This window comes from Vollenhovia emeryi, unplaced genomic scaffold (genome assembly GCF_000949405.1).
Source record: "Vollenhovia emeryi isolate VEMERY1.0 unplaced genomic scaffold, V.emery_V1.0 DF939406.1, whole genome shotgun sequence".
NCBI lineage: Eukaryota > Metazoa > Arthropoda > Insecta > Hymenoptera > Formicidae > Vollenhovia > Vollenhovia emeryi.
The window spans coordinates 36917-48438 of NW_011966960.1; the positions used below are offsets into that span (position 1 = coordinate 36917).

Consider the following 11522-nt stretch of genomic DNA (forward strand, 5'->3'; position numbering starts at 1 on the left):
TCAGATGGGACTGGTTTCTTTAAGATTTTATATTGTGCGCCTTTGGAATTTTCGCCTCGTTTAGTCGGGGACCACACCTTGCTCATTGACTAATCTAAACTATCACCATCGGAATTTTTTCGTATTTAAACATTAGAGATTCAAGCATTCGTTACCACAGATATAAATTGTAGTTTTCACTTGGAAATGTTAACGCGATATTTTACCATAATTTATATTCTATACATCTATACATTCCTTATATTTTACAGATTTCATTTTTGCATATTCTACATATAAACATTGTTGTAATTCGAATGGTTTTTTTCCATATCAAAATACTTTTATTTTAATTCCAAAATCTAAAAGATGACGGAAAGTAACAAAGTAAAGTAAAATTGAGATCTTTAAAATGTAAGCTCAATTTTTATTATGTCAGCTCGAATACAAACTATGAATAATATACCAAAGTTATGAATTGTAATTGTATAAAAAATTCATCGACGTCAATTGATACAATTATATTAATAAAACGGTGCTTTAACATTTCAACGTTTCAATACTAATTTACATCGATCAGAAGTGTTGCAGACGTACGTGTCTATAAATTACATCGATTGGTAAAGCAAAGGAAACATGTTAACGACAGTTGTGCAAGAAGTTCGGCCATCACTGTAATTGTGACGGCGCATGTTATTTCTACAAGAATGCCAAAAGTGGTCGGCCTTGCCGTTTTTTTCTTTCACCCAATTTTAATGCAGATAATCGGCACAGATATACAGTTCGATTTCAGTATGCGAACAACTTTCGCAGGATAAACACGATTCTTCTTTTGATCATCCGTCAATGTTACGACTTTCTATTAAAAGTGCCAATTCGTGCCTTTGGGAAAAATTGTATCAAACGAAACCACCATGTCTACATATGTGCCGCAAACTCTTTTTCCTTGTTAAATCCTGCGAAAAATTCTGCGAACGCGTTTCAGATACTCGAGAACCTCCGGAGGAGTGCGTCCCAGTGAGAAATGATAATTGAGTTAAATGATCGATAAGTACACTTTATCAATTTCGAACCGTTATGAGAGCTCGGCGCAGCTAAGCTACGAACTGCTCTCCGATCGTCGTGACGCGGAGTCCGGAATGCGGGACAGTGCGCGATCGTTGGCGAGCACCATTGTGTCGAGAGATTTGAAACCGCTGATTAACATTCGCTTCTCGCAATCTTATTTCGTATGACTCGCGTTGTGCTGCCCTGACCGTAAGATCCGTAAAAAGGACTTTGAATGCTGACGCAAGCGGCCCTGATGCTATGCAGATCCGATGGCTTTTTCTCGATGCAACGTTATGAGACACCGCAGTTGATTCTTAACGTCCCGTTGGACGAAGAACAAGATTGAGTGCCACATATGTCGCGAATTGCTTATTTCTATTTATCGTGTTAATTAATCATTAAAAATTTACGATCGGAGATACGTAAATTGTGTTTGAGAACAGCTTGCGGTAGATATCGAAAGTACTGAGCATCACGGCAAAGATTAGGAAAACTGCATCGCGCCGAGCGCGCAACTGTAGTAAGTTGATAAGATAGTAATTACGAAAAAAAAGGAAAAAACAACTCAGTCACGCACTTAAATTGGTAATCGAGGTCTTTTAAATCCAGATCTGCGTTCAGGGAGAATTGATGTAATCTCTCGTGAAGCCTATTTCGATTCGACTCAAGTCAATATCAGAGGCCTGGCTTTCTACGGTGGAAAATAATAGTAACACGTAAACACTAGATTCGAGAGAACCAGGCTGTAATATATCCGATTGGGCGAAGATTTATTTCTCGCGCGACACGATCAGATAATCCGCGATGTTCAAACTCTGCCTGATAATCTTATACCTGAAGCACGTCGGTGGGATCCTGCCTGCGGCCGTTCTCGAAACGGTACACCACTTCCTCGCGGGACTCCCGCCGCCAAACGATCTGCAGGACGAGGACGCGGTGCCCGAGCGACGTTATCTGTCCTTCGACTTTCTCGTAATTGGCGCCGGATCGGCAGGATCGGTGCTCGCAAATCGTTTGACCGAGAATCCCGATTGGAACGTCCTGCTGCTCGAGCAGGGCAGGGACGAGACCTTCCTTACGGATATCCCCTTACTGGCGCCGATCCTCCACGTCACGGACTACGCTCGCGTGTACAAGGGCGAGCCACGGCCGCAGGACGCACATGGTCGCGGTGGGTACTGTCTCTCGATGGTCGACGGCCGTTGCAAGGTAGTAGTCGGAAAGGCGGTTGGTGGCACCTCGGTGGTGAACTTCATGATCTATTCGAGGGGCACGCCGGTCGATTACGATGGCTGGGAAACGCTCGGGAATCCCGGGTGGAGCTATAAGGATGTATTTCCTTACTTCATCAAATCCGAGAGGTGCAGGCTGCTCGATAGAGACACGAGGTGAGATCGCGGGATATTCGCTTCTCCGCTGGAGATTCATCTTAAGATTCTTCACATATATAATGTTTCGTAATTTCCTTATTTTTAGAATATCTTACAAAACTTTTCAGATATCTTGCGTGTATACATTAAAACTTACTTTTTAGAAATGCTGAGGAGGCTCTTTCTTTCTTTTCGAGTTTTCTATACGTATATGAATTTTTAACTAACTTATTCTGTAATTTTTTTAAGGAATCTTGTAAAATCTGAAGATGTTTAAGGTATTGTTTAGAAATCTTTGTAAATTTAAAATATGAAAAATTCTTAAAATTAGAATAATTTTATTTATTCCTTCGCGACAATTGTCGCGAATCTTCTTGATGACATTGATTCATGCACTTTCAATATTATAATATTCGTGTAATTCAGAAATAATTGAGAGGTAATACCACGCTCTTCCTCATATTCCGTTTTATACGCACGATCTTTCTCTCGTCAGATATCATGGATACAACGGATATCTGGATGTTACGACTCCTCCTTACGCCACTCCTTTGAGAGAATGTTTCTTGAAGGCTGGCCAAGAGCTCGGTTACGATCTGATAGATTACAACAGCGATAGGTTCATTGGTATCTCGACAGTGCAGGCGAATCTGCGAAACGGTCACAGAGTCAGCGCCAACAAAGCTTTTCTCAGGCCAATTCGAGATAGAACGAACTTCTATCTGTCCAAGCTCTCGACAGTTACAAAAATTGTTATTAATCCAGAAACAAGGAAAGCCGTGGGCATTCAATTTGTGAAGGACCATAAAACCTATTTCGTTACTGCTACTAAAGAGATTGTACTCTCCGCGGGTAAGCACTTTTAGGGTATCGTTAAAGAATATATGTAATCATGAAACCAAACGCAATTTCAATTCAATTTTCAAATCTACATTAAGTTAATTTACTCCTATGATGACACATTTTATAATGTAATAAAATATTTTATATTAAAATTCTTTTAAAAATAAATATATACTAAATAATAATATCAGAAGGACTACAATAATAATCGCGGGAAAACTATAAGCATTTGTCATTTTGTACACTGAAAAAAAATCTGATAGATTCAACCAGTCGTTTGTTAGAAAATGGACGAATCAGAATTTAGGATTTACCAGATGTGTGGTGAAGTCTAGCAAACTTCTGGTTATTAAATATCTTTCATGGTAAATCCTAAAGGAATTATGATTCGTCCATTTTCTAACTGACGACTGGTTGAATCTATCAAATTTTTTTTCAGTGTAACAAATGCACAAAATGAACTAAACATTGTTCCATAGAACAATTGTTTTTATTAGCGCATGGTGCAAAATGAATAACATTAACTTGTAAAAATAAACGTAATAATAGAGCCGAAAATTTAGACAATTGCGTGGCTTAATATTCACTTGGGAGATCTCGATATAAGTAGTCATTTTCATGAAAGAAATTTATTTTGGAATATCAATCAAAGACACAATTACACAATTATTAATGAAATAAAATTCATAAGGCTCTGACGTGAAATCACGAATACCAAGTAATAAAGAATATAAGAGCCAAGACAGAATGTTAGTGTCGAAATGATTTTAAGTTTTAAATATTACTACATGCCTCGGTGGTCGAATTGATGAGACGCTCGCCTAATAAGAGGGAAGTCCAGGTCCAGGTTTAAACTCTGGCTGAGGTAAATTTTTCGCAATAAATTTAAAAATAAAAATCATTTCGATACTAACATTCTGTCTTAGTCCTTATATCCTTTATTACTATAGGTATTAATGTTAGAAAATAAACTAAACTTAATAAGTTTCAAAAATGCCCCTTGATTACCGTGAAAGTTCAGTTGATCATCATTATTTCGAGAACATTGTGCAACCAACCAATTTGTTGGTCCTTTCTTGTAATACTTATTTTCACAAATTTATTAATGTTTCGACCTATGCTTATTACCCACACAGCACAGAAAGATTGCAGGAAGATTGCAGAAATGTTACATTGCAAGATTGCAATATTGCGCAACATTGCTGCAACGTTTCTGGAGGATTGCAGTAACGTTGAAATGTCCGCCCTCAGAGAGATTGCAGTGCAACATTATAGCAATGTTGCGGTGCAATATTTTTGGAATAATTTGTTGTTGTTGTACATAAGCAGAGAATTTACTAATTACATATGCATCCGGGCCTTTTTCAATACACAGTAAGCTATTGCGAAGCAACCTAAGGAGATTATGTCGCTTCGCAATAGATGGAGATTGCGAGCAACACCGCACTGATCAAGTACTTAATAATTCGCGCATTATTGGTATCAACGAAAATAACATTATAAAATTCTCGTAATTAGAAAAATTTTTTAAATAGAAAATATAGTTTTTTTTATTATTTTTCAAACATTGCTGCAACATTGCTATCGAAAGTTTGCAATTTTAGATCCCTGCAATGTCTGCAAGATTGCATTGCAATCTGCAAGATTGCAACGTTTCTGCAATGTAACTGCATCCATCTGTGCTGTATAGGTAGGATCTTTTACTCCATTTAATGTCAGTACTTTTTTCAACGTCCCAAAGGACCCTTTTCTTTAACAACGTGCATATGTATATCGTTTTTGTACTACTTATTTCTCTATACTGTTAATATAAAGAGACAGAGTTTGTAGCCTTTTTCTTTATTCGCGAGTATCTAAAAAAAACCGCTTGATCGATTTATTGAATTTTTTACCGACTATTCCCAGTAAGAAATGACGTCGAATCGACGCCAATACAACGGTGTCGATGTCGATTCGATCGACGAATAATTTCTCACTGGGATTATTTAGTATATCGAAAGAGTCAAACACTATGTGTATACATCATCCTTGCCCGTCTGTTTCTTCTGTATTAATAGAGCGTTCAATTAACTTAATTCTGTCTACTTATTACAAAATAACAATCCTTTAGTTTCAGTAACTTTCTTATTCTACTTATTACAAAATAACAATCCTTTAGTTTCAGTAACTTTCTGATTGTCATCCTAACGAATCAACGCAAGAGCGTCTCTGATTTATAAACGCGTTCTGAAAGAACACGATATGTTTGGCAATGGAAGTTTCTGTCATAGCGAATATGCAAAATTGTTTCAACTCAACTCGTTGTCTACATTTGTAAACTTATTAAAACTTTGATTTGATACTTTCAATCACGCAGGTACTTTGGGTTCGCCGAAGTTACTGATGCTCTCCGGGATAGGTCCAAAGGATCATTTGAATTCATTAGGCATCGACGTAATCGAGGATCTTCCGGTAGGATTTAACTTACAGGATCACGTGAGCATGTCAGCTTTAACATTTCTAGTCAACGAGAGTGTAAGCATTGTCGAACCACGTTTAGGTTCGAATCCGAGTGATTTTTTTAAGTACCTGACAGAGGGAACTGGTCCTCTAACAATACCCGGAGGCGCTGAAGCTTTAGTCCTTATTAACACTAAGGCTAACTATTTGTTGAAAAAACCGCAAAGGGAAGAATTAAAGTTTAAGTACACTCAGCGTGTAAATACACACAAGAACGACAAACAGTACGGTAAGCATTTTTCCATCGTGCAAAATCGAAATTTTTCGAGTAAACAAATTCTAAAAGATTAATTTCCTTTTTTTTCTTTCTGAAAAGAGGCAAAACGTTTATTAAATATTCTTTTCATGCAAATTAATTATTTTCATATTATACCAAACTCAGAAATTTATAACGATAATAAGAACTCGGATTACGCATCTGACAATACATATTTATCGAATAATTACCAGTTCGATTTTTCTGTTATTGCAATTTTTCATAAAGCTCATTTTGTCCTAACAATATTCATGTTATGAATCATTTCTTACAGCTGTTCCCAACATCACGTCCATTACCGTAAATCGTAATGTCTTCGAGGTAAATCCTCACGTTAACAGAGGCAAGATCTCAGGCAATGACTATCCCGACATCGAGTTGGTGTTAGGCGCAAGCTCGTTAGCCGGTGACATTTCCGGCAGCTATCGCGGTCTGCTAGGATTAACGGAAGAATTTTACAACAAGGTTTACGGCGATTACAAGGGCTTGGACGGCTTCATGATCGTACCTGTGCTTCTGCGACCCAAGAGTCGCGGTAGACTCACCTTGAGAAGCAACGATCCGTGGGACTTGCCGATCGTGGACATGAATTATTACGATCACGAGGACGATCTGAATACAATGGTGCAAGCTATAAAGATCGTAAGAAGAGGGTCTTTTTACGGGTCTTCCATATATTCCACATTTATTTTACAATTTTTCTCCACCTACACTGAAAAAGTTTCGCTACCGTCCCTTGGGAAAATATACCTTAAACCTTAAAATTTTACTTTAGAAAACTAAGAAATGTGAAAAATAAATTTGGACACTTTAAACTTTTATTCAAGGTAAACTTTAAAACTTACTTTAAGAATTTAAAAGAAAACTTTAAGAATTGTGAAAGATATGTGATATAATTTATAATGCCGCGTGCGGTTTTCTTCTTACGAGAAAGTGCTATGCCGCGCGGCCCTCTAGCAAGAACTTCGACAGGTTTTTAACTTGTTTAAGTAAACTCTTAGATTTAAAAGATTACTTTTAAAAACCTTAATTTTATTTGAAGTAAATTTTCCCAAGGTGTAGCCAATCACGATTTGCTGAAACCACAGCAAACGGTTTGCTGTTGCACCTAATACAGTAGGCACAGTAGCAAAATATTAGCTATCACAACTAAATATTAGCTGTCCATATTTTACAACTGAAAGTTATACATACAGTTTTTAGCTACGGCAGCTACATTTGTTTTCCGTGTACTTTTTGTTATATCGCATGAGAGTGTACTCTCTCATTATCTTATTCAGAATTATATTCTTTGTAATTAAGTGGTTACAACACTCTAGAGCCAATTTTCGGTGATTTTTTTCAGGGATATAATAAACATAAATGAAAATCTGTTTAGTCCTTATTATTCTCTATACATTGAAGTGTGAAAAGAATTTTTTATACATTTTTCCTCAACAAATTGATGGCGCCAGAGCCATGGATCCAAAGTGCTTTGCGGAAGTCGCCCCACGGGCGGAAACGAAGCTCCCTCACCCTTCGAGCTAGAACAAAAAACCCAAGAGTTTTGAAAAATATATAACATTTTCTTTCGAACCACGTACGGATTTTGCGAAATACCGTTTTTTGTAAAAATGGTGCGCGTTAAAAAAAGAAAGTTGCACTGTTCGCTACAAAAATTTCGCACAAAAGTGTTTACAAAAACAACAATTTTCAACTTACCGCAAAATCCGTATGTAATTCAAAAGAAAATGTTACATAATTTTAAAAAATTTTTGGTTTTTGTTCCAGCTTAAAGGGCGAGGGAGCTTCGTTTCCGCCCGTGGGGCGACTTCCGCACTTTGGATCTAAGGTTCTGGCGCCGTTATTTTGTTGAGGAAAAATTCATAAAAACAATTTTTATACTTCAATGTATAGAGAATAAATAGGAATAAACAGATTTTCACTTACGTTTATTATATTCCTGAAAAAAATCACCGAAAAGTGGCTTTTTTGGACTCTAGAATGCTGTAGCCCTTTAAAGTATTCTTCGCTCGTTCTCCAACTTGTTAATTTCGCCTTTTGTACTTGTCGCAGGCGATCGAAGTAGCTTCCACGAAGGCGTTCAAACGTTTCAACGCTACGCTGTTGCCGGTACCATTCCCAGGGTGCAAGCACATCATTTTTAAGAGTGACGCATACTGGGCCTGCGTCGCCCGACACGTGTCAACGACTCTAGGTCACTACGCGGGCACATGCAAAATGAGCCCCCGGAGAAATTCGGGGGTAGTGGACCACAGATTGCGAGTGCATGGGATCGACGGTCTCAGAGTCGTGGACGCCAGCGTTATGCCGACTATAATCGCTGGTCATACGAACGCGCCGACATACATGATCTCTGAGAAGGCCAGCGACATGATCAAGGAGGACTGGAAAGGTTCCGCTTCATGAAACGTGTGGGAAGCGGGCGGAAACAGAGATGCTACGACATGCGAAACATAGAACGCGTGATCGTGAAAGGAGAATGTGATAAAGAAAAGAAGTTTTTCAAGGACAAAAATTCGTGAAACTTTAGAAGAGAGAAGATTTAAAGAGTATTGTTGCATGTAAACTAACAGGGTGTTACATCTAAATATTTTACTGACAGTGTTGTGCATAGATGATTTTAAAATTAGCTAGATAAAGATAAGATAAAAATATATAAATTTATCTTAGATAAGATAAAGAAGATTTCGTTTTGAATATATCTAGATAAAAGAGAAAATTATATGATGATTTATCTAGATAATTTTCAGATAATATTATATTTACAATACGTTTACGCTTGCGTCTTTGTCGTAAGCTATTACGTTGCTTTGTGCTCTGACCCTAAAATGTTCACTCGCCGTCGCCCGCCAAACCGTTGGCGACTTAGGTTAAGTTATATGACACACACACATAAATGCATGGTCTACAACGCCATCCATATTTAAATAGTGTAACTGTTAAGTATTTTTATGTGGCTCTAAACCAAATTATCTGTACGTTATCTTAGATAATTTAGTAAAGATAACACTTTCTTTCATCTAAGATGCAGATATAGATAATACTTATTTTTATTATATGTATATACATATAAAGATAAGATAACGCTAAAATTTTATCTAGATAATCATCTATATAATTTTATTGAGATAACAGCAAACAGTGTTTACTGAACTTAGCAAAGTATTATATTATTGTTATAGAAATAGAACACAGTTGTGTGTAATTATTACGAAGCTTTACGCGTGTGCAGATTGACCCTTTGCTCAATTCTAGTGTGTCCTAGTCAATAACTGACTGTAGTAAATAGAAGTAAGAAAAGAAACTAGTGTTCTTAATAATTTAGTAGATTCGATACTGTCCTGGGGAAAAAAAAACACTGTTTCTCTTTGGCTGCTAGTTAAAGTAGCAAACTTACATTAGACAAGCGTTTTAATTTAAATAACAACTTAATAAATACAATGATAAATACTCAATGCGACATCTAAGTTATATAAATTAATAACCTACTTTTTTAGTTTTAAATTAATAAATCGACAAGTTTTCATGCTGTAGAATACGGATTGTTACCCGCCATCTTTATCGCATAAGGTATCTTGCGATAACGGCAAGAGGAAGTATTCTATGTACTTGCCATCTCGTTGCGCCTGTAAAAGCAATTGTAATCTTATTAATTAATAAATATATTAATAAATTAATAATAATGACGAAGAATCTTGATTATAATGCGTTTAGTGTGTTTTTAGAGATCTCCTTTAGATACTTGCTAATCGTACTGTTTAATTTGAAAAGTTAGAACATTGTTATAAATATTTTTACCATTATCACTGAACTGAACACAATCCTGCAGTTGCTCCATCAACGTATAGCCTTCTGTACAGGTGCAGAAACCTGTGAAGAGATATAAAATAGTTACATTTCAAATTAAAACCTTTCTTAATAATAAATCATCGTAGAAATTTGAATAGGCAATGTGAGCCAAACGCAAGATGTTGTGCTTATATGTATATCTTTAATTTAATTAGAGTGTAAACTACAGAAAAAACGAACGTTTCGGTCCTTTTTTGGACCATCTTCAGCGTAAATATAAACCTAAACTCGTATTGATTCGCATTATCAATACTTAATCATGGATCAACATGCTTAGTGCTATCGGCCCGCGGTATAAATCTGACGTAGTCATATTATCTAATTATAAGAACTCACTTCTAACGCTTTCTTAAGGTGTGAAATAACATAATACGGCACGATAGAGGGTTATTTAAATTAAAACTTAGGATAGTTATAAATCATCGTGTTATTAATAAGCAATTCTGACCATCAATACAGTCCACTTTCGATTTCCAAGTCGAATTGGATTCCCTCAAAGTTGTCGTGATACAGTGGTGGTGAGTTTCGCAACGGCCTCCTAGTTCTGAAACATGGAATTTTCCAGCGTTACTCTGTTGGAAATATTTCACTGATAATATAACGAAACTTTGCCGAAGGGCATTTAAAAATCTCTCTCAACTAATTTCGTTTCATTATATTTTCATAAATATCTCCGTAAGAATTCAATAAAAAATTATTAAAAAATTTTTCATTAAAAAGTAACTCAGTTTTTAGTTAAGTTGAATAAAAGTTTCACGGCATTCATTATAATTTTTTAATTATTTTTCAACAGTGTACTTAAACTTTCCGTATTTATCAATACATTGAATTTTACAACGAAAATTGATCTATTTTGAGATATACTTTCAGTAATTTTGCAATAATTTTTATTTTTCATTTTCTGACGTCTTATCTTTTGACGGCAAAAATATAACTAATATATAGCTTATTTGACTAATATTATAATTAAATTAATTAATATATAATTAATTAATTAAATTATAATGTCTCGCCGAGAGAGAGAGAGGGGGGAGGGAGAGGCGCTGTTGGATGAATCTGATTGGTCAACGATTTTCCATCTTACCTTATGTGTATGAGTGAGATAGAAATCGTGAGATAGAAAATCGTCGACCAATCAGATAACAAAAAAGAGACAGAGATTCACCCAACAAAAGTTGTCTCTCGACGACATCGGGAACAACAGGAAACAATTGGACCACTCACTCCGGTATGTTGCAGAGCTCACTGGAAAAGACTTTTTCAAAATAAATAACGTCCATAGTTAGTCTAAAAAATGACGTCTTATCAACGTCCATTATTAGCCGATGACATAGACCAAAAATGACCCACACAGTACAAAAAGATTGCAGAAAGATTGCAGAAATGTTACATTGCAAGATTGCAATATTGCAGCAACGTTGCACAACATTGCTGCAACGTTTCTGGAGGATTGCAGCAACGTTGAAATGTCCGCCCTTAGAGAGATTGCAGTGTAACATTATAGCAATGTTGCAGTGCAATATTTTTGGAATAATTTGTTGTTGTTGTACATAAGTAGAGAACCCATACAGCACAAATTGTTGCAGAAAGGTTTCAGAAAGATTTCAAAATTATTTCGATATTTCACATTTCATGCTCAACATTTCTGATAGAATTCTGCAATATGTCATACA

At 36.2% G+C, this 11522-nt stretch overlaps 2 protein-coding genes across 3 annotated transcripts in view; one reads left to right on the forward strand and one right to left on the reverse strand.

Annotated features, from left to right (window-relative positions):
* The first annotated feature begins 443 nt into the window (after positions 1-443).
* Positions 444-8647, forward strand: LOC105557917 (glucose dehydrogenase [FAD, quinone]-like). The gene is made up of 6 exons (XM_012005322.1): positions 444-1549; positions 1639-2417; positions 2896-3251; positions 5599-5970; positions 6272-6639; positions 8053-8647. The coding sequence occupies exons 2-6, from the start codon at positions 1834-1836 to the stop codon at positions 8404-8406; spliced, it is 2034 nt and encodes a 677-aa protein (XP_011860712.1). The 5' UTR covers positions 444-1549; positions 1639-1833; the 3' UTR covers positions 8407-8647.
* A 416-nt stretch (positions 8648-9063) lies between these two features.
* The window catches only part of LOC105557918 (tenascin-like), a 16300-nt gene continuing 13841 nt past the window's right edge, over positions 9064-11522 (reverse strand). The window contains exons 6-9 of one of the 2 annotated variants that reach the window (XR_001008636.1): positions 10298-10393; positions 9799-9870; positions 9490-9626; positions 9064-9341 (exon numbers count right to left, since the gene is read on the reverse strand). Coding sequence is in view for 1 of the 2 variants with exons in the window: in XM_012005323.1 (XP_011860713.1) it covers positions 9559-9626; positions 9799-9870; positions 10298-10393 (236 nt within the window). In the remaining variant the exon portion in view is untranslated. Of the gene's footprint in view, positions 9342-9361; positions 9627-9798; positions 9871-10297; positions 10394-11522 lie in introns of those variants that run through there. The other variant, XM_012005323.1, reaches the window with a different exon arrangement.